Genomic DNA, 24051 nt, shown 5'->3' with positions numbered 1-24051 from the left:
GAAGGCTGTGTTGTTTTCACGCTAGTTTGAAGATTCGCGAATGAGAGAGAGAGAGAGAAAAAAAATACCAAAACAAATGTTTACGGTCCGGTGTACCCCCATTACGGCACTCGAACGCAGTGGCTGTGTGCTGGACTATAACTTTAACGTCTTATTTGCTTTGTGATTATCAATGAAGCATCACAATTGCGTCGGCCAGCCTCGGACTCGCAGTCTGGTACTTATCCACGAGATAACGGCTTGTGTCAAGTAGTTCATGAGTGCTACCCACAATTGCGGAGGGGCTGGGGTCTCCATGGAGATGAGGAACCCATTAGTGACAGGCATGGTACATGCAGTTCCTTCAGCATGAACACAATAATTTAATGGCTACAGAAGCCAGAAGCATTCACGAAACCGCATTGTGCATAATGCACCGGTGCAAGTCACGCTGTGGTCATGGCCTGAGTCATACATTACGATGGGTCATGCAATGTGAGATAATTTTCACATTGCATGGAAGAAGTGAGTAGCATTCCTAGGGTGTGAGTATATATATAAAAAATGTACAGCCCTTTGTCAATTTTCTGCAGGGTAAAAGCCTCCCCACACACCATGTCAGTTATGGGGTTGTTTGACCATACTGCACTGTGTGGTTTCAGTGCGGAGTTGGTGAATGTAACTCGGGTAGTCTGGTTCAAAGTGGAGTGCGAGCATGACTGCGCCATCAGTGCACCCGAGTGCACAACACATGCAGAATTACAAAGTACATGTTCATGTATACATGTTGACTGTAAAATGATGGAGTGGATTTATTCTAGTGACTACATTTCCCTGACAATATGTCGTACTGGTGAACACGATTAAAAGTAAACTACATGGTGGAAACATAAGTGGTACTCCAAGACGAAATTTATGTCTCGATTCCATTGTTTTTTTAACATGGTGTAAACACTCCATTGTGTTAATGATGGGATCGCAGCTAGCTATTAAAACAGCAACAAAGTTACTTAATTATATTGCATGTACTTTATAATGAATTACTGCTTGGGGAATGCAACTTCAAAAGTATATTGATCTAGTACAATTACCACTTAAATCACAGCTGCTCTACATAAAATGCAATAAAACATTCACATTTCCTTGTCAGGACTCGTTCTGCACAGCGTATTGGGATGTTGTTGCATTTATTCATTATACTGTTTATGACTGAGCACAGATTCACATAGTGCTGGACTTTACAACTAACCCATTATATGAGGGACAAATGATGAAATTAATCTTATGATAGCTTTGCATCGTTCAACAACTGACTATAACAAACAACAGGTGAAGTTTTTGGTGAAAGAAAAAAAGCCATGACCACTTTATCTACTTAAATGCCCCCCAACAATGTAGGCAACTTCACACGTGTCAAATATGATTTGAGTTGTGCCTCTTACCTGGCACACCGATGACCACGATCACAACTGAAACCCAGAAGAATGTGGTGATGAGAAGCAGCCGTGTGCGACAACGCTCATGGGTCCCCATTGCCCAAACACAGTCTTTGTCTCCCGCTTCCGCTTCCTTGTCTCCCTCTGCTGGGGCTTGCCGTGTGCTCCACAGACCAGCCACGTGCCGATCCGTCCAGGTGACTTTCTCAGAAGCCAATAATTGGTTTCATGGCACAGCCACAGTCCAGTTTTGAGTCTCACAATCCAGCCATATGTTCTCCACTTCAACTCAATGTTCCACCGTTCAGATGAGTATTCCAGAGGGCAACTAAGCGTCTTACAGGATAAACATTTGTTTTACAGTCCAGTATTGTGTCTCACAGTCCAGCTGAGTTTCTCACAGTTCCAACCACGAGTTATGGCTAAAGTCCAGGTGATTGTTCCAGAGTTCAACGAATTGTCTCACAATTCAGGCTCAGCTTTGTGTTCCACAGTTCGGTCTTGATTCCTACAGTCCAGCTGTGTCCCCATTGGTCCAGGAGCCACTGGCTTGCCTAGCACCCATCTAGAAAAACTGCAGAAGGGTGGCCAATGAAATGACCTCACCTCTGCGAAAACGCCCCAGGCAGAGTAATGCACTTTAATGACCGGCACTGCAAATTTCACACATGGGTAAGTTTTGTAGAATTAAGCAAACAATAAACAACCATAAATGTGAGAGTTGTGTGCACAGAGGTCAAAAAACAACTTCAACTTTAAAAATAGACACTTGGACGAATGTTATAATATGTTTAGATAATTATGACCCAGGCGATCAATGTCTATATTATTTACAGAAATAGTTTTATACATGCAGTTTGACAAACTGAATAGAAGTACTGTATTTGCCTGCCAATACTTTAATAGCTTCAATATTAACATACAAGGTGCATGTAACGTATAATTAACATTTTTCTAATCCGTATGCATTATTTAATTAAGAATGTGAATTATTTTCATTCTGAATAGAACACGCTTAATACAAGCGCAATAGTTCTTATATACTTTATCTTCTTCGACTCCCCTAAGGTCTTCATAATCAGCCATTATCTATGAACTCCTGGGTGAAGACCACTCGAAGGTGTTTCCATCCCTCTGCCATTCTGCCGTTATTCTTGACAACAGGCATTTTTCCCTTATAGTTGTGTGTTATGCCCAAAACCAACTTAGGTTTTGTTTTACATTCAAAATGATTTATGTAACTTTCTAATCGATGTGTTCCTCTTCCTGTCTCTTCTGTCCCTGCCTCTCATTGAGGTAGTTTGTTAAACATACAAAACATCAGAATAAAAAAAAATATTCAGAAAAAAAAATATCTTCTTGGTTCTTTCGGTAAAGTCACGTAGAAGGGAAATAATAAAATAATAAAAAATAAAACATTATAAAATACAATTCTCACGACGTTTCGGCCACAACGCATGCAGCCGTCCTCAGGTGAAGAACAGGTCTGTCGGAAAGACGCTGTTCTTCACCTGAGGACGGCTGCTTGCGTTGTGGCCGAAACGTGAGAATGTTTTCTGTCTTTCCGACAGACCTGTTCTTCACCTGAGGACGGCTGCTTGCGTTGTGGCCGAAACGTCGTGAGAATTGTATTTTATTGTTTTATTTGTATTATTGTATTATTTCCCTTCTACGTGACTTTACCGAAAGAACCAAGAAGATGAATCCCTGCAGTCACGAAAGCTTTAAATCGAAATTTAAGAAAAAAAAATAAACAATCCTATCTGTTTTCTTCAACGCGTTCATCAGAGTAAAGATTTGCATTGAACAAATAGAGAGCTCTGGGTCACTTTCACCTCTTAAATAAAATAACCGGGGCAATGAGTTTGCCTCTTATGGAATACAATCGTGTATTCGTGAATTGAAATGTGATTTGTGCGACTACTCAACTGTGCTGGAATCCAATTAACATCAAGGGCGAACCGCATCTCACATTGGAGACGGGGGTGCAACTGAGGCCACATTCTTGAGGAATTCTGTTAATAGCAGGGGATAGCCAAAATTCACAGTTAAAAAAGCTACACTATTCCCATGTCAATTAACAAGTAGCCAGCATTCACTGCTGTCACCGCATGAAGTTGCTTGGCACAGAACGTATGGACTCTTGCGTTTTTTGAACCCTGGAGTTTGCTCTACTTTATTTTATTGACTGAAATTAATTTCATTCGTCTTGCCTTGGTCATGTTGGTGACCAGGGCCACTCTTGTAAATTCAAACTTTCGTGGTGTCTTGAGTTCTCTCACCCGGCTCAACGAAATATACTTGAAACTTGAACACCAATTTGGTTATGCGGAACATTTCACACTAACACATTCTACAAACATACCAACACCGTTTGGCAGGGGGCGCTAAAACATCATGTACACATGCGCGCGCCCCAGGCCTTTAACGCAGACTTGCAAAAAGGATGAAATTCCTGACCTCATTATGCAGTTCAAATGTGTTGTTGGCATGAGGACACCTTGTCGAAATGATTTCCCGACGATCGGGTCATCACTAATTGAGTGGCACGTTGTCACGTCCACAGCAGAGGCAAGCTGAACGTTGATAACGCATTCGTGTATTAAAATAGCAGCTGCAGATATACTGTATACCACATATCCCACGACCGACTAAGTAGCAACATTAATTCATGAGCCAGAGTCCATTAATTTTCTGACGGCCCCATGTAAGACTTGAGCACGATTGTCACAAGTACGGCGCACATAATATAGATATTTAAACAAGGAAAAATTGTGCTCATAAGCATGTTTTATACAAATGGAAATTTACATCAACGGTTTGATCTTTTGTTTAAATGCACCTTTCACCAAGCCAATCATTCTACTGCACATTTTCTCTTGTGCGATTCGTGCAGGTTACCTAATTGATTAATTGTAAGAAAATTGTCGTTGAAATGGGCTATTGTTTTTCAAATTAAGCCATGAAATGCTTTATAAAACGTTAATGACTGCGCTGAATTTATTGAAATCCAATGCATACACGAAACCTGTTGCATGCCACGTGATTTGTAATCGTGATATGGAATGACCATATGATATTGATGATCACATTAGCAGAGAAAATTACGTAAAGTTTTATAGCTGCAATGTATCACACTTGTACAGAAAGCAGCACACGTGCACGCACAGAATGTAGTCGGGAAACCGAATCGCAAAGGGTTGGCTCTAACTCGCATCTCGCATTGGCCCTCTTCAAGTTTATTTAAGATTCAAGTTCTGTTCAAAGCCCCAATTAGTGGCTACAGGGGTTTAATTGCCTCGCAGCAGCGAGTTAATGCCAATTATATTGCACAAACGTTGCACACAGCACACATCATCGTCAAATTGACCACGACACAGTGATTTGCTTTATTGTTTCCCTTTGTCATTTAGTTATCCATTGTGAGATTTCAAGTAGGGTGTAGGTGTCCTGGACGTGTGTCGTGTTGTTGTTGTTGTTGAAGTGTATTGTTTGTAATATTCCTTCATCTCATCCCTTGCCGTCCACGTGACGACCTCGTTTTTTGTTTTGGGCTTCAACAATGGGCTAAGGGCGATTATCTGAACCGGAATAGGCAAAGTAAACTTGCAAATAAACAGCACAATACTAGCAGAAAGGTTTCAAGTTGTAGTCCATGACAACCTGCATAAGTAATTCGCTCTGGATCCATTGCAATATAACAACATATCCGCTCCGCAGCAATCAAGAGACACATACCACATCAATCTCGATATACACACACATATTAGACATAGTACTGTACACCGATGTAAGGTGTTATTACATTCTATAATATATAAAGTATCCTATGCAAATAACGCACGACTTAAAATGCATAAACAATGCCCCTCTGTGCGCATGGAACGATTCATAACAACGAAATGCTGCTCACGCGGAATATGATGACCGCTATGTATGGAATGTTCACTATGTGGGCAATGCGTCGCTATATAATATGATGATAGAGAGAATAGTGTGTGCCGTCGAGGAAGCTTGCGAATAAATGATGTATTTAATGGCGCCAACACTTTGACGCATTGCAGACACGGCCTCCTCCTTCTTTGAAGCTCCACACACACACACGGCTTGTGTGTAAATAACTACTTATACTACACAAACACACACACGCGCGCTAAATGCAATCGTAGCTACGACAAATACCAACGCTGTTTATTGTACTTAATTTAAATGTGATTTAAACCGTAGGCGGACCACCCCCCCTCTTTAGAAATGTCTGGCTTCTGTTTGCTATAATGTCTTATTTCTCAGCTTTAAGGCTTAAGAGGCAACTATGACAGATTATATTCGGGTTTACCTTCCAAGTATAAAGGTTTCCCATACTTATTTAATTATTTTTGGTGTGAATACGCTTAAAGTGCGGTGTTTTAAATCCCTTAACCTCATCATGTGCAGTATATTTTCTTGGTGGGGTGCATATATTTGTATATAGTTTTAAGGTTGTTTCGTCAATGTCTGGAACATCTGAAAGCATAGTTTTATCAAAACACATGTCAGTCAAGTTAAGGATCTCATAAAGGGGCTTTTTGGTTGGTTTATACCCTGGTATGTTTCCATTCCGGATCTGACAACGACACTGCTTCACTAACCCAGGTTCGACTCCTGTTTGTTACTGCACGTGGCCGTTGCTTTACGGGATATCATACAACATCTGCGCGAAAATATAAAAGTTTAACTTTTTGCTGTGCAACATGTGTTCCTTTCAAACACCACCAAGACGATATGAACTGTAACTGTGTATTGTGTAGGTGTATGCACATCGGCTGGGGTGCAGTCATTTGAACCAAGTGAGTCAACATTGAGGATTGTTTTTTTTGTTGCAAAGGTGATCTGACATTCAAACGTAAGTTGACAGTAAGTAAAACAACACAAACACCGCAGTGATGAACGTGCCATCATGATCATGCGGGGTGGGGGATAATTGTAAAAAAAAAACATCGGACACGAGGCGAGCTTTAGCAAAGTCAAACGTTGCACACAACTCATTGACGGAGGTTAACCGTTTGAAATCGCCACATGAGGTCGATCAAAAATCACTCATTCCAAAATGTAAGTAGGTCCATGTATAATATTTGTAACATATTCCTGCGGAGGGAGCCGGCGTGAGTAGGTTAAACGTTGAGTTTTATAAGGGCACCACGGGGTGACCAGCTCCTCCCCACCCTCCCACCCCCCACCTAGCCCCACCCAGCCCCTCCCTCCCCATCCAGCCCCTCCCTGCACGACGGACGGACGGACACAATAATCCCCTGTGGGCTGGTGGAACCAGTGGGTTCCTACCAGTAAAACAAATTGTCTTAGGCACCAAAAACAATCCCACCAAATGTATTTTAACTGGCGGCCGCTGACTTGCGCGCCTTGCCACAGGGTGGAAGGATCCTCGGCGGGAGGCCACGTGGGGCTCAGGCGTGGCCCTCGTCCGCGTTATAATCGGCGTGGCCCTCGCCCGCGTTATAACCGGCGTGGCCCTCGCCCGCGTTATAACCGGCGTGGCCTTCGCCCGCATTATAACCGGCGTGGCCTTCGTCCGCGTTATAACCGGCGTGGCCTTCGCTCGCGTTATAACCGGCGTGGCCTTCGCTCGCGTTATAACCGGCGTGGTCTTCGTCCGCGTTATAACCGGCGTGGTCTTCGTCCGCGTTATAACCGGCGTGGTCTTCGCCCGCGTTATAACCAGCGCGTGGTGAAACGCGCGCCCCGGCGGCCACTCGGGCTCGCGAAACGCGCTTTTTGCCGCGCAAAAACAAAAAAAAATCAACCCCTCCCTGCTCCCAATTCACCACCTTCTCTCGTCACTTCGTCGTCGGTACCATTACCACTCTTCGACTCGGTACCAGGTGGGTGGCCCCCTGTGGCCCACCACGCTAAGACTGCACGCGCGCGCCCTCGGTGGTGGCAGTCGCAGCAGCAGCAGCCGCATCGCGTGGCAGGGCGAGCGAAGAGGAAGGAAATCAAACGCTGGGCTGGGCTGGGGTGGAGCTGTGGGTTGGTGGCAGCGAGCGAGAGAGAACGGTGGGTGGCGCACGAGAGAGACCTCGGGCTGAGCTGAACGAGCCATCGGAGAGGGGAGGGAGGGAGAGAGGCGAGGCAGGGAGGAGGAGGAGGGGACGAGAATCGACAACTCTCGCGTTCGTGTGGCTGCGGCGACAGCAGTAGCAGCAGTAAGCCAGAGAGCAGCAAGCGGCAGTAGCAGCAGCAGCAACAGGGCAGCATCATCAGCAGCAAGAGCAGTAGTCGTCGTTTCTAGCAAGCGGCAACAGCAGCAGCAGTAGCGAGCCAGATACAGCAGCAGCAAGAGCAGCAGCATGGTAAGAGGCTGCGGATACCCACACCGCCGCCATTCATTTCTATTGCCACGAACAACTACTATATTACATATACATATATGGTGTGGTGTATGAAACGTTCTTGTTTGCTTATGTTTTTTTTCCTTTAAGTCGGTGCCGTTTTAACATTTTAAAGTTCGTGTGTGTGTGGGTTTTTTGGGGGGTTTAATTTGTTTTCTGAACGGGTTTTTTTTTTCGAGGTTGTACTTTACGTACGATCGTGTTGGGATTATTATTTTTTACTTGAGGTTCATATACGATACTGTGTTGGTGGTTGTTATCGATCACGATGCTTGTTGCATCGGCGCAACTGCCATCGCTCGCTCGGATATTAACACGATTCGTGTAGTACGATGTTGCATTGTGTGTTCGTGTGTAAACGCAGCTTGTGCGTATATATTCTTACAGTACGTGGTTGCGTTTTGGTTAGATAGTATTTTATTTATTAAGCCACGACCCTTTTTTTTTAAAACGTACGTTGACGTAATTGCTATCGGGCGGTTTTTTTTCCCTCTTGTGCCCTGTTTTATGCAACAAATGACGGTAACATTAAAACGCGAGGGGAGGAACGTCAATAATACTGTTTTAAAAGTAAATTATATTTGGGAGATGGAAAACTGAACGGCAAATTTCATCTTAACCGCTCCAATTTTGAGACAACCCAAAAAAAACCACTTGATGATGGCGCTCCGTGAGTGCGGACGAGCGCAATTGCACAAAAAATGGATACTAAAAGTGATAAAATTACAACAAATATCTATTAAAAACATATAAATACGTGGACGTTAATGGCTCTGTAAATCAAGTGACACGAATTCATTACGCTTTCAAATTGGATGCGCCACCTGGCCCGTTGCCAGCCTGTGGACAAGCCCTCTCTCCCTATCGAATGTGGGCCCAAAATTGAGGGCCTCCTGGCCCTGAACCAAGGAATCTGTTATCTGCCAGAGCGGGCAGCACGCACTTAATAAAATCTTCAAGCAACAAAAAAAAACGAAGCCCCAAGAGTTATTAGACAAATTCATTAACCTAATGCAAGCCCACCTCCCGCCCAGCCACCACGCCTGCCAGTCTGCGCCCCACAGCACGTATGCATTTCAGTGCCTCGGGTCGTTATGAAGCCACCTTTTGGGGATTTTTTTTTAGTTATTTTGTTTTTTTGGGGGGTTTTTGGGATCGGCAAAGTCTAAAGTGAGCCTTATTATAACAAGTAATATTATTAAACATTTCTAAGTCATAACGAACTGCCATGCTTTGTTGCTACTGTCACCCCGATTTCCCACTTTGCATAAAAATTAAGGACACTACAAGCGTAAGTTATAACCGTTGTTTGTCAGTGTGGTGTTGCAAGCTGCATGCCTTTATTTGGTTTACTTAAAAATAAAACTTAATTCTGGTTATTGCGGTGATTGATTTGCAACGCTCAATTCTATTTTCAAGGTACCCCTTGTTGCTTCTGGGATAGGAAGGGTTTTACTGGTTCCAAGTACCACGTTTCCATGGACTTATGTAAACGAAACCGTGAATTAAAAACAATAAATGACAAGCTAAAGTTTAATTGGCAGAATTGCAAAGCACTTATGCGTCATATAATGCTGTCAAAAAGTTAATTATTAAAAAAAAGATACGTGTTTTGTACAGCAGTTACGGGGGCATGTAACTCGGCTATGAAGCCCTTTCCTGCCATTGAGAAAAAATTGCTTTCGTATGTGTGCGTTTGTGCGCCTGGCCGCTGTTCCTAAAAGCTACTCATTTTAACCCATGGATACCATCTACTGTATACCCTCGTATAAACAACACTTCTTGAGTACAAAGAGCACTGAAGCACAGTTCAGTGTGCATGCCACGATGCCTTTGCCTTGACCGAATTAATTACATTCACATTAGTAGTCGCCGAGTATCGAATTTCATTGCAACTCAGAAAGGAAATTGAATTGAATGGTATGTGCAGGTTCCAATGCAAAGTACAGTTTTGTGCAGCGAGATACCTATCGGGATACAGCAGCAGGCTGCGTATTTTATGTGAAGGCTTCGCCATACAGGGCTACTCTGTCTTGCCGTGCATCATACGCAGCCTAATTTACTGGTCGATGGTCCCTAAAGTTGCTTTGCTTGTTGTGTTGTGCCGTACTGTGTGCGCCTCAATGGTAATACATTGCCACACTTTCACATCTCTCAGGGCAAATTGCAAGAGAATAACTTCAAAACTGTCATTTTAGGTTTTCGCTTAAGTTGCGTTAATAATTAACTTGTTGAACAACGTTTAGCTGAACAATTTGTTCTAATCATTCACACAGTAATGACGGTACTTGGGTTTTATTTAGTACACAGTAGTTTGATGTGGCTTAAATGTGCATTTTACAGCACGGCAACACGGTTAACGCTTTTCTCAAAAGACTCAAGTAAATTGTCAATTGCAGTTAAATACTAAATTAAATTACGTCGAAAGTTTGTACTTGGAGTAAGCCTATGTTTGTTCATCTCTCCTTCAGGCAGACCAACTCACTGAGGAGCAGATTGCTGGTAAGTTTTCAGTTTTGCCTCCGGTACTTTTGTAGTTTAAATTGGTAAATGTCACAAACAAACCCCACCCCTGCAGTCACAACACCCATTCCACTCTGAAGCGATGGCATGGCCACCTTGTTGTCGACAGAGTTCAAGGAGGCGTTCTCCTTGTTCGACAAGGACGGCGATGGCACCATCACCACCAAGGAGTTGGGTACCGTAATGAGGTCGCTGGGACAGAACCCTACGGAGGCCGAGCTGCAGGACATGATCAACGAGGTGGACGCTGATGGTACAAAACCCTGGGCTGGGCCCAGCCCACCCCCCCCCTGGGCTCCCCCCCCCCTCACCTTTGAGCTGCCTTGCCCTGCGAACACTGGCCATACGATTTACCCATATACTTGGTGTTTACCATGCACCATTGAGGAAATGGTACTGTTTATTAGTCCAGTTTTTCGTATTTATGTTTGTGTAATTATCTTGTTTATACTTCTTTCCACTTTGTTTACCGTCATTTACATTTTAAATGTACTGTTACATTTCAAACATTAGGTGTTGAAGTTTATTTATGTAATATTTTCAAATGAAAGATACTGCAGCAAAAAAAAAGAGACATTCCACATGTTCGAAAATCAATAACCGTGTGTGGGCGTGGTGACTTTCCTGAGCAAAACACGCCTCGTTTCGTCCCCAGATGCCCCGCCAGCGATAGTGTAGATGGCACGTGGACAACCACATAATGGGGCCTGGTTTGAGCAGAGCTCGTAACTAACCCCGGCTGGTCTGAAGCTGCTAATTAGTACCCTGAGAAACCTTTTACAAAGTAACCTTGCCCGGCAAGCCCTCACTGCCATTCCTTTCTGCCACCCTGCGGATCTGTAGTTTGAACAATGTCATGTTGCAGACTGCAGGTCAATAACAACAATTATTGACTCCCATTTTCACATGCATGATAAAAGCGTGGGGTTATTGCACACCTCGACCACCTGTTTGTTTTTTTGCAGTTCCCGATTGTTTTAAATGTAGACTGTTGTTCTGCACATGCCCTTTTGCCACCAGTGTTGCACAGGAGCAAAATGTCAAGTGGATAAGCAAATGCTTGAAGGCAGAAGGCACCACATTTTAAGATGAAATGCAGTCTAACTCGGCTTTGTGTTTGCAGGCAATGGAACTATTGACTTCCCAGAGTTTCTCACGATGATGGCGAGAAAGATGAAGGACACAGACAGCGAGGAGGAGATCCGAGAGGCCTTCAGAGTATTCGACAAGGTCTGCACAGTGGGGTTAAGTGGGGTTGTCTGGGTTTAATGTTAACCTGCTGTTTTGTTGGTCTGCTGATTCAGCTGCTCTGGTTTCCAAGGTATAAATCCTGATTACTGTAATAATCGTGGTTTCATGGGGCATGGTAATCTTGAGCCAAAAGTAATTGTAAACCTCCTGTAGGTAACGTTAAGCTTTGTAAAAATTAGCAGTATGAAATACATTTCAAGGCAGCCCGATTTATAAATGGTAGACTGAGCTTTGTAGACGAGCCGAGACATCCTCTGACCTAAGATTACATTTCGTGTTCATTAAAATGATTGCGAATATTATTCAGAATTGAATAGCAGTTAATTAAATGGGACATTTTGGAGAAATAGATTTGCTGGACAGTCAACAGTTTGGCACATAATCAATAACATTCTCTCAGATTGGCACTAACGGATGTTGCCGAGCATTGCACGTCTCTGCGAGCGAGCGCAAATGTGAGGTTACCTGTGTGCATCCGGGCACAGGACGGAAATGGCTACATCAGCGCGGCAGAGCTGCGTCACGTGATGACGAACCTCGGGGAGAAACTAACAGACGAGGAGGTTGACGAGATGATCCGGGAAGCCGACATCGATGGGGACGGGCAGGTCAACTACGAAGGCAAGTTGGGCATGCACACCACTAACAGCAGCAACACCATTTGTTGAAAATTGACGTAAGCGTGTGTACATCCATAAAATGAGAATGTGCACATCACTTCTCCTTTGCCCTCCCCCCCTCCCAAATTGTTTCAGAGTCGATATAGTCACTTGTCATGATCTGTTACGCAAATCTTGCGCATATTAGCATGTCTCTTTTTCGGCCGCACGTGTTGGGAACTGTACACAGCCTGGGAATGCACTGTAGTTGCATCATGAACCTGCGAAGCGTGGGATATTTTTGACACGTCCACCAAGTTCGCTTGGTCAGCTAGCAGCCCAGGAGGCTTCTGAAATCTGACAGCAGAGTTCCCCTTATAGTGACTACCCACATTTTAAACATCGCAGTCCATTAATTTGAAGCCTATTTTGCTTTATCTTACAGAGTTCGTGCAAATGATGACGGCCAAGTGAAGTTGTACAGTGTCTTACTGCATCCGTACGGAGCTTTGTTATTATAGTTTTGTTAGTTTTCTTTAATTCTTCATTTTGTGTTTTTAATAATTATTATAGCATATTAGATTTCAAGTGTATACAGCACAGTTTGGTGACATTTCCCCCCATTTAAGGTGAACATGTATAAATTCAAAAGCCTGGCCTTTGTTGAGTATCAGGATATCATTTAACCCACAGAAAATGTATGAGCTTCTTCGAAAGGTTTTCCAATTGAAGAAGAGGCAACATTTTAGCATTACATAAAAAGGGTTATGTAACTCGGTAGGCTGTAAATGTTACATGTAACTGTGTAAGCAGCAAGTGGGGGTTCCTTGACTTTTATAAGCAAGATTTTTTGCCATTGATTTATCAGAATGAGGTACTGCATTCAAAAAAAGATCATAAATACAGTCTGTTGTTACTCTCGTATCCGCATACTGTACTGTATTGCACTATTGCAAATCTGATATCCTTTCAAGGTACTCTACTACAGACAGATGAAATAAAAGAAACCCTTCACGTACTGTAATGTTATGTAACCTATTGGTATGTTGCATTTTGTACTGCTAACGTACCACATAATCCTTTCATGTAAGTTATGTTGGACTGTAGCATGCAAGAATAAATAACAAAACCCATTCCATGTTGTACATGTCAGATCTTTCCTCAATAAAAAAATGAACCAAAATGCAATGATTGTCTTGGAGTAAGTGTGAATGCTGTAGGGAATAGTTTGGTAAATGTGAGCCTGTCAAGCTAAGGGTAAGTGGCAAATGGGTTACCACATGTTTTAGTGCTAAAAATAGTTGCACATGACCCACATCCCTCTAGATGTCATGGGGCAAAACATGAATAAACCTTGGCTGTAATCAAACCTGCTCAAGACATTCCTTAAGAATGTGGGCCCCTGGTATCGTCTTACAGCAGACCCCACCACACCTTATATGTCAGTCGATGTCGTCATACCAATGTGAAAATGTCTGAAAATGTGATCTAGTAACCTGCACAGTGGTTATGTTGCTACTGTGGCCATGCAGGTTAGGGCTTTTCTCTTTAAGTGACGGTACACTACATTTAGATTGTGTGTAATGGAGTCTCAGATGAGCCAACTGCGATTGCTTAGGACGGGTCGGCAACCTACGGCTCCGGAGCCGCATGCGGCTCTTTACGGGCTGCTTCTTGACAATATGTACGTATGTACATAGATGCATTGCGGCTCTTGAAATACTGAATTTTGTACCGAATTGGAAAGAAATGGCTCTTCTTGTTATTTTGGTTGCCGACCCCTGGCTTAGGAGATGCAAGGACCGGCCTCCGCATGGCTCTTGACACCTGTGGAGATGTCCCTTAGAGGTCGCTTACAAATGGGGCACTGTTCATGGAACTTGCATTTTCTTCATCTGGCACGAGAATCTGGTGACACATCGCGACTGCTGGCTTCAATCGAGCGCTCGCGCTGAGTTTTGACAAAATGTCTGACTCGCAACGAAAGCCCACGTAGGGATTTTAAACGTTCCACTAATTCCCTGCGCACTCAACACTAAAGAGAACATTTTTTTGGCGCCGATCCAAAGTTGGGAGCATTAGTTGACCCCATTCCACTGCAGTTCAAGCTTCGATAGACTACTTTGCCTTTACGTGCGTATGAAAAAAAACCGAACCGGGTTTCCTTTAATGCATCACTTACAGCAGATGTCTTGTATGACACCTGACACCATGGCACCGGAGGCGGCATGACCACGTCGATAACAATACAGTGATACTGTATAAGTCTCCTGATGTTGACATCTCTTTTTGCTCCATTTAGCTGTCACACTTCATTGTTTTCTATAGAACGGGTGTTTGTTTTTGCAGGCGTGCTGAAAACCACTACTACAACAACACTATGTATGCCAAGTAATTGTAAAGCTCACTGTACATGCAAACGCTTAGTGGAAACCACTTTGCATTTTCATATGCAAAAAGGTACTTTGCAAAAGACATACATGAAAATGCAAAGAAAAACCTGCATCAGAGATGTATACAAGGCTTTCTAGCTCTGGTGGTGTGTAGTATGTTGTGCAATTTATTTTTACTGTAGTGTGCCTGGAAGCATTTTAGCATGTGCAGTTTTGCCAACATATTTCAGTCCTTAGTAATTGGTCTAATGCATCTCTCTTTTGGCATCATTATTACACAATACTCCAGTGGGCTTGGGCTTTAACCACTCTTTAACAGTTTAGTGCTGATTCAAATAGGTAAATTTACAAATTATAAACATTCACAAGATTACATTGCTATGTAGTATGCCGTAACAGTGACGTGTTTGGCTGCCCTTGAATGTTTTCACTGTTGGGTTATATTGCATTGCTCTGTTGAATATAACAACATGTTCCTTGAGGAGATAACACTTTTATTTCAGCAAAAAAAATAAGTTCGAAGTCAGTGATCAAGGCTCGGCATGCAATATTTAAGAAATAACATTTAAGTCGTGTGTGTCCAATCCTGTTCAATAGTACAAACTTGGTAGTGTACTCAAGAACAAACTCAAACGTAGTTTTTATTTATTTAAAGCTTTCGTGACTGCAGGGATTCATATTCTTGGTTCTTTCGGTAAAGTCACGTAGAAGGGAAATAATAAAATAATACAAATAAAACAATACAATTCTCACGACGTTTCGACTGCAACACAAGCAATCATCATCAGGTGTGGATTTCATTATCAGGTGTGGATTTCACACCTGATGATTGCTTGTGTTGCAGTTGAAACGTGAGAATTTTTATTGTTTCATATTTTTATTATTTCCCTTCTACTTGACTTTACCGAAAGAACCAAGAATATCAAACGTAGTTGTTATGCAAGTGCCATTTGTTTTGTAATTGGTTGAAAGACTTGTCTTGCATTTCCGAGAAACATCCACGCAAAGGAGCCAAAGCGGACAAGAACAATGTCAGCTTACGCATAGTGTTCCATTTCTTGAGATGGGGTTATCTCCCCAGGTGCATATCCCAAATAAAGACAAATTAAAGTACCCCATGCAACCCCAGCATTGCCTGTCTGGCAGTCTCAACATGGGTGTATTTGCACCCTGCTAGATGAGTAATTTTACTTCCTGCAATTCAGCCTCCCACTGCCGTTCATTCTTCCCTTTTGGAAACGGGAACACAATCACATCGCCTCTAACTTTAGTGGTTAACACAGATGCTGTTCAACTCTTTTTCAAAAATATTTCCTGAGCTCACCAGGTGCCTCCAAGAGTTTAAAACGCCGAGCTGGCACTGCTGAGATCCTGGCTTTGTATCCACGCAGCCAACTGGAATGAAAGCGGGTGCTCGAGTGGATTTAGTTGATGGTCTCGGTTCCGGTGACCAATTACTGCAACCCCCACATCACACACAATTTGGTTGTACACTGAATTTGGCTAAATTCCAGCATCGAGAATAAAAACAAAATTCTGTTCGACCGTCATGTGAAAAACATGACCCAGTGGCCGAGTAGGTGTTAAAATCCAGCCCCCGAACTATGGAGAACACTGATCGCCTTGAAGGGATCTCCGCTACCTTTGATACGTGGGGATGTTCTCTAACACGGTTGTACTGTCCTGCCAGGGATACAAATGGATACTTCATCTCATAGCATGACACTGACAGCAAAATTTAGATAATGTGGGGGGGGGGGGGGAAATGATAAAAAAAAAGTATTTCCTTCCTTGTAAAGCAAACAGGTCATTAGTAATGTAATAACAAAAATGGAACCAACCCAATGCGAGGAGGAGCCTTTTCAAGCATGAAAGGCTCTCAATGTAGCGACGAGGAATGAAGCTCGATGCAAGACCTGGTGGGGGCCCTCTTTGAGGCCCCACAATATGCAGAATCGTGCACGGCTGTTTATTGTTTCCCTGGGCAACCACTTGCAAGTGCCCGTACGAGAATATCTAATTTCCTCCTCCTCGTCCGAGCGCTCCCTTTTTAAATAAAAGTACTCCTCGTGCCCCGGGGTAAATGAGCGCGCTCGCATGAATAATTAAGGGTATTAGGCGAGTGGCCTTCTAACGCTTGCTATTGATATTTATCAACGGGCCTTGTGAAACCGACCACTATAAACGCTGGAGCACAAAAGCCGAAAACATTTACTTGGCCCGCGGGTTGTTTAAAATATCAATAAACATCACGGGAGGTTGCTCAACAGTGTCCAGATAATCATTAAATGCGTTTACTTGAAAACTGGACCTGGAATGGCTATTTACGCGTTGGCGATGGATACAGGCCGTGTCACGTATTGTGTTTCAGAGAGGGCTTGCGGTAACAATGATACACGTTGTCATGGCAAGTGGTTCGAGATAATCTTTTACGCATACACTTTGGTGAGTAATAGTCAATTAGTCTCGCACCCACGCAGCGGCCCTTTCAATTTCACGTGGCCAGATCTCAGTTGTCGTGGGCTGGCGTGTGTGTCCACTAGCACGCAACAAGCCAGTTCTAAAGGTTGTCCTTCCACGAGTACGTTGGGCAGGCCAATAAAAACAAAATATGTAGAATCGTGTTAAAGCCCCGTTTGTCAATGCACTGCCACATAAGGGCCATCCCCCGTGCCACCAGATTGATGGCGATTGTTTGAACAGAGGTCTCGCCGGTCAGAGTGTGGAGTGGTGAGGGAGGAGGCCAAGAGCAGGTCCGATATCGTCACTTGTTGGCTGTGGCCGGGAATTGAACAGAGATGGAGAGAGGGAGACATGTTGGGTTGGGTGGGGGGGTCATAGCAACGTGTGCTAACAACTTTTGTGTATTTTATAAATCCACACAGTTTGTACGATGGAACCGTGGGGCGCTGTGGGTTAACGCGCCGTATCCCGCCACCTTGGTTCGCGATTCCCGACATCGGCTCAGAGTGATAGCCGAACCGGTCCTGATCCCCACCACCCCTTCATTAACCTGAACTGCTCCAGTGAGGTGGTGAAGTATGGTAAAACAACCCCCACAACTGACAATATGGGGAGGCCCTTCAAGGCCTTCGGCCACTAGTGAAATAGCGAAATGCGAAATCTCCATAAACGATGCTATTTTTAAATGACACAATCGTACGTACACCATAATAGATCATCCAATAGTATTGTGAGAAAGAAACCCCAGTATGGTGGTAGAATATACGATGTTATATCACATCTGTATACGCTAAATAATACTCAAAACACATGCGTACCACAGGCGACATGCCATTAATCACCTAAAGGCACTTTGCTGGTATATGCACCTGCTAGTATCCAGGATAGTCCACGTGCACTGTAAATGCAAAGCATTTATTCCATATCAGAGCCAGGAAGCTTATCTCTTTCTCACAGCTGTGCGAGCAAGAGAGGAGGGGTTCCCTGGCCCAATCAGACACAAACACAACGCAGTCGCGATTGTTACTGTGGCTTCCTGGAAATCGTTGAATACTCAACACGTAAGGGAGCTGAGAGAAGTTGATTTTTTTTGTACGCAGCACAGACAGGAATGACAATATTTACAATTCTTTCCGAAGCTATAGTGCGTCAACTTGGAACGTAAAGGCAGGCAAGGGTGCGATTTGAGATGACAACATTGTTTCGGGGCAATATACAGCGTGCAATTGTGGGTGCAATAATTATAACAACGTCACCGATCTTTGCCGCGTTTAAGGCCACGCTATGTCGATCAGGGGGCCGGTTTTTTTTTGTCCATACTTCACCACGCTGGTCGGTGAGGACTGGTAAGAGGGGGGTATCACTCGCCACTGGTGTGAGCCGTGGCGGGTAATTTAATCCAGATAGGTTAGCTCAATACAGTGTGCTAACCATTGTGCCACCGCTCCACCCCCCCCCCACCAATTCTGGAATACAGTATAATAATGTACTCATGCTCATTGGTTCTTTCGGTAAATGCACTCATGTTTTATAGTGAAAGCAAACAGTTGGGGGCACGAGTTACATCTGTGTTTTGCACATAGTCAAACAACATAATCTGCACCAATTACTGTACGGGCAAACTGCTCGACTAACCCAGGCTTCGTAGCAGCTGCAAAACTTAACGACGAAAAAAACCCACGGCAATTTATTTCGATAAAAAAGCATAGTAGCAAGTCTAGTTTATTTTGGTATTTTAGTCCTGACGGCGTGTTCATTTAGAACTAACCTCATGAGTTGTCAGAAATCATCAACGCATAGCATATCACTAGAATTACAGATGCACTGAAATCTTTACTTCTGTAATTAAATCCACGAGGGCGGCAGGCAGGTATCAACCCTCTTTATTTATCTTCGTGGATTTCATTACACGTCTTTGACAACGCCCTTTCTTTTTGCCACCCGGTCCTTTGAAAGAAAAACTGCGACCCATTGGGTGATAACAACACCCCCGTGGTCATACAATGAACCCCATATGATCACAAAATCAACGTTGCGCAAACGAGCAACCTTAATGCACAACGCACCGGGGATGTTTGCATTTCCAATGTCGTGAACATGTTTTTGGGGAATGCATATCCAGGCATGCATATTGGTATGTGTCGTGACTGCCACGCCTATCTGAGGCCATGACAGGATTTTCTTCATTTTTTTCTTTGAAAGAATGAATCTGGGGCAAAGACTTACCACAAAAAGCATCTTTGTCACAGTGAAATGTCACTCGGAGTAATGTTAAGTCACCCGCAATGCTGATCAGTCGTTACAATAAAAATGTAGGCTGAGCGACTATTCATCCCACAACCAGGCAGTTTGCAGGTTCTCCCAAAGGCTCAGTCAGCATCATCATCATCATCGTCGCTGCCACCGTCATCCACGTCGCATACAAAACCCGCACGCAGCGAGCTGCAAACAGTATTTCATAAACACAAGGCGCACAGGCTAAAGATAGTCTGAGAGCATTACAAGCCTCCCCTGAGAAAGGGATCGGCAGGAAGGTGGGATGCTGTTGACTCATCATTCCCCCAAGCACACAAGTCATTGTTGCTGCCACTTGTGCACGTATAACATCCATCCACGATGGAGACGCTGAATCTTAACAGAGGGCTTCTATCGGCCATGATCAATCTTTTGCGCTAAACAGTGCGTCAACTCCAATGGCCAAACACACCTGATGCATTTATTTACTGCGTTCGCAAAACGTTCCGGTAACGGAGGCTTGCTACTCGGAGCGCCCCGTGCATTTCAGAAATGTCACCGACAATTTAATGAATGTTTCATACATGCGATCGTTGAACAAAATATTGTGCTACGTGATAAACATGCCACGCCGAAGCAAGCCGTACCGATTTACTGAACAATTTATATTTTAGTAGCTTTTAAACATATGTTTTAATTATGTCAAGAGCTATTGGATAAAATGTGTCATGATCACGAGTCACCTTCGATTAGCACGGTTGGCTATGTACGGTGCGAAAGAAGTTCAACATACTGTACATGCATAGTCAATCCACTGCTTTGACATGTTTAAGATATTTATTTTTTGAAAGTTCAAAATGTCTCTCTCTCTCTCTCGGGACTGTACTGTACATTTAGGCAAGGGCTTAATCACTACATTCCAAACTGCAACAGAAGCATGAAAAAAAATAACCGCAGCATAACAACAAAAAATTCCACACCGGCCAACTCACTGCCCCCAGTTTCCACGCCGGTGCCAGACCGCGGTGAATAACCACAGTGGTGGCTCGACGGGCTGTACAGCCAGGGCATCAGCAGAATGACAAATATATAACAAACATATATCTACAGTATCTTAGGCGAAAGCGGCAAGCTGCACTTACAGCCATTACACGAGCATCACCGGGGGCACTGGGAAAAAATTGCCCCGCACTGGTGAGGAACCCCTCCAGCTGGATGCCACTGCAGCAAAGCGAGGGTTTGAGCTGACCTCTCAGGTAAAGGTCAGCTGAATCCATCATCATCATCATCTTCATCAGTGAGCCATGATCAATCCACTGCTAGATGAAGGCTTTCCCAACCCGTCACCATTTTTTGTCGCATAATGCAACAATCAACCGAGCAACTACACACGAGCCGATTTCACAGCTCCATCTGTCGTAGTGAACGGTCAAGTAAAAACGGATTTGCGGGAAAGCCGAGAATAGTTTTGCACAGGATAGGCCGACGTTTGGCAAAAGAATGTACACTTTTTCATAGCGGTTCGCGGCCATACATTGAGGTGAAAACCTACCCCCCCCCCCACACTATTCTAAGGGAGACACGGCTCACACGCACACAGGCAAGGGTCGGTGGATCACGTGGAGATTCATGAAACTCTCAAACCGGCTGCAGGTCTGCGAGAAGGCCAGCAAAAGGTGGTGGTGCGGCGAATTGGGGGACTTTGGTGACATTTCAAAGGACTCCAACATTCAAACTGAATACCGACCAGCCGGCAGGACTGAATGAACGCCTCACCTTCACTTAAAACATGGTTTAATTCTTGAGTGCTAGACAAAACCTCGTCCCTTTGTGGACGCATATATTGTGTACCTCCCATTGGGACGCACGTTTGTTTATGCGACACATCTGATGTCTCAGTAAAATTGGGCAGCGAGGGCTAAAAATAAACTAACCTTTAAAAAAGGCACTCAAATTAAACATTGTGTAATTAATAAAAACTATTTTTAAAAGTGTCGTAAAAGGTTAATGAAATGTTCTAATCGTACTAAGCTGTACCCAGCATAACGTACGCCGATCCAACAGATCTTAAATAAAGAATCACACTTTTTTTGTAAACTTATATTTTCCAATCGAAGATGTATCTAAAGATAGACAAGACAGATAGAAGATGGATACAACACAAAGAAGATATCAATGAAAAGAGATATAAAAGATAAGAATAAAATGTCACTATTAAATTAAATGTTTACAAATATATACATCGTCTTCGAAGCTGAAGCAGACGATCAAGGAAACGGAAGCCAGCTGAGTTGTTGCAGACATCATTCGCCTTTTTTTAATTATAATAAATGAATATTTTAATGGAAGTTCAACCCTGGAATGCAACGCCAAGTGGCAAATGTTCATGACGCTTTCATCAACCCCACGAACCCAAAATTCAATGGCCAACAAAACTGTACTGTAACTTATCTTTTGACACAAATTAGTTTATTTCGTAATACCTGTTGATCGTTGCAGCGTTTGTCCGTTACTCAATAGCTACTGGTAGGCTATTGTTTATATGCAAATTGAAGCAAATGTTCACCAGTATTTTGTTTTACATTCAAATGTTATCTAGCCACGGTGTAAAGTTCAGTCTCTTATCCACTATCTGTCTTTTCCTCTCTCGGTTATGAGGAAGCGTGATTGCACGCAAGGTCACCTATTGTGCATTTTTCCTGCAAAGGCAGCGTTATTGGTGAACATCTAGAATTTTCTACTTTTGCATCATTGCCAATGCAGTTTCACCAAATAATGTCCTTAAAATAAATTGGCTTAACATCCCAAAGGAAGATCCCACCGAAAAAATATTACGAGATGGATTTCCCTAAAAAAGAACAAATGTACCACAGTGCAACTTGGATTTTTATCACGTATAAATGCGACTACAATCTCTCCATACGCTACATAAACACAAATAAAAAAAAACATTACGATTGTTAATGTTCCGATGTAGCGAACGGAAACCTCACTCTTCCTCGCCAATTCACGAGACCGTTCCACGTTCGGACAAAAAATGCAAATAAATAATTACAATGAGAGCAGTGAGGTAACGTGAATAACCTCAAAAGTATCTTGAGAAATTTTCTCAAGTTTGCGGAATGTGTGCGTTCACGGGCGCTATTACGCGGCCGTGCATCGAAGGTACTCGAAGGTTTGTGGTGTGAGACACTGGAGGTGTGAATGTGAAGGACTGCCTTTAAATTGTTGTTTTAGAGGCTTAAGCCAATTCTTTAATATTTTCCTTCAGTATTTACGCAGGACAACACTGCATGTCTATATAGTCAATTTGCAGAAAGTGTAGTGAATTTCTATAATGGAGCACTTGTTATCACAACTGTCGGGTGTTTGTGGATGTGAAATACGCTTATATTTCCAGCTTAGCGACACGTGATGCAATAAGGAATGCCAGATTTACACTGGCGCAATGGAGATTGTGAAACTGGCACATCAACGCCTGTCTGCTTGTGTGCAACACAATTTTCATTTGCAAAATTTTTTTTTTATCAAAAGAACGTATGCTCCCCCCATACGTACGAACTTTGTTTATTTAGTGGAAACCGGTTCTAACCAGACGATGACGTTCATATTGTACCACGAACCACGAGCTCAAGGTACATGTAAGAGGGTCAAAGGGCCCAAACGGTCACACACCCAACGGCGATAAATGTTATCACAATTGTGGGTTATTTGGAATTTGGACTCTGACACGCGACAATTCACTGTTGCGTAAGATGTCACGAGCTCAGCTCATTAACCACCACCTAACGCCAAATGGCGTTCTATAATAATGCCCCAGAGTGGGACTCAAAACATCGATCCAATGCCAACACTCTCAGCGGAATTGCGCGCGAACTGTACGATCATTCACCTTCGCCCAGATTAGCTCACTCATTGCTTACCCAGTGTTGTGCCTTTCGGACCACCTTTTCATTGGGATATCTAACCTCGTTGAAAGCAACCGAGAGTTAAGACTTGTATCGGTTTCCCCATCTTTTTGGACTGACAGGGAAGTACTGTAGCCACTGCGATTTCTGTGCTTGGCTAATCATTTGGGTTGACAGGACAGTGGGGCAGCCCTGAGGTTTTGGCCGCCACCTCTGAGACAAAGAGGTCATCGATTCCCAGCACGACACTGAGCTGCGGACACTGCGAGTGATGAGCTGATGTACGTGTGCCGTGCCACATGTGCCACACGTGTCACATGTGCTCAGCAATTGCACCCCATTTGGGTTCTCTCCAGCATGAAGGCATATAGCGGTTAAGTAAATAACCCCGATAAAATAACCTTAATCCGTTGCAGTGCTATCCTCACAAATATCATCCTTCTCTTGCAGTTTAATTACTTCCAATTGCAGCGTTTGAGCAACGAGGTGCCTGCATGTGTTTATTTGAAATCCAGCCTGCGTGAAGCCACCCATTAGCATTGGAGCTAATTAAATTGAGCACGAGAACATCACGGATTTTTTGCATTTTTTTTCCATCGGTGCCTTCAGATGTGAATTGGCGCGCGGGCGTGCAGGCGGGGGGAGGGGATGATCCCATCACAAGAAACATCTCGAGTACACAAATCGGTCACGACAGACGCATCCGCCGACGCAATCCCGTTTGCATGCAGCAGCGCACACACACAAAAAAACGCGATGACGCCCACCCTTCGGCTTGCATCACGACGCGGCCGAGAACGGAAACCCTTTCGCCTCGTTTCTGATCTCTGCCGGGCCCAGTGATGGTCTCGAAGCAGGAACGTGGTCCAAGTTCTGGG

General features: G+C 43.7%; 2 protein-coding genes across 6 annotated transcripts in view; one reads left to right on the top strand and one right to left on the bottom strand.

The window, feature by feature from the left end:
- Positions 1 to 2005, bottom strand: part of LOC144723515 (epithelial cell adhesion molecule-like) — an 86231-nt gene extending 84226 nt beyond the window's left edge. For 2 of the 3 annotated variants that reach the window (XR_013586206.1, XM_078602329.1), the window contains exon 1: positions 1422 to 2005. Coding sequence is in view for 2 of the 3 variants with exons in the window: in XM_078602329.1 (XP_078458455.1) it covers positions 1422 to 1512 (91 nt within the window). In the remaining variant the exon portion in view is untranslated. The remainder of the gene's footprint in view (positions 1 to 1421) is intronic. The other variant, XM_078602330.1, reaches the window with a different exon arrangement.
- A 5306-nt stretch (positions 2006 to 7311) lies between these two features.
- Positions 7312 to 13357, top strand: LOC144723513 (calmodulin-1). 3 transcript variants are annotated; one of them, XM_078602326.1, is made up of 6 exons: positions 7312 to 7762; positions 10273 to 10303; positions 10434 to 10577; positions 11448 to 11554; positions 12061 to 12196; positions 12620 to 13357. In XM_078602326.1, the coding sequence occupies exons 1-6, from the start codon at positions 7760 to 7762 to the stop codon at positions 12646 to 12648; spliced, it is 450 nt and encodes a 149-aa protein (XP_078458452.1). In that variant the 5' UTR covers positions 7312 to 7759; the 3' UTR covers positions 12649 to 13357. The 3 variants fall into 3 exon arrangements, with proteins under 3 accessions (XP_078458452.1, XP_078458453.1, XP_078458451.1); XM_078602327.1 differs by lacking the exon at positions 7312 to 7762 and adding an exon at positions 7823 to 7842; XM_078602325.1 differs by lacking the exon at positions 7312 to 7762 and adding an exon at positions 7881 to 9092.
- The last annotated feature ends 10694 nt before the right edge of the window (positions 13358 to 24051 follow it).

Source organism: Lampetra planeri, chromosome 18 (assembly GCF_965212315.1).
Source record: "Lampetra planeri chromosome 18, kcLamPlan1.2.h2, whole genome shotgun sequence".
Taxonomy (NCBI): Eukaryota; Metazoa; Chordata; class Hyperoartia; order Petromyzontiformes; family Petromyzontidae; genus Lampetra; species Lampetra planeri.
The sequence above is the reverse complement of the archived record's forward strand: the minus strand, read 5'-3'. Positions and strand labels throughout refer to the sequence as shown.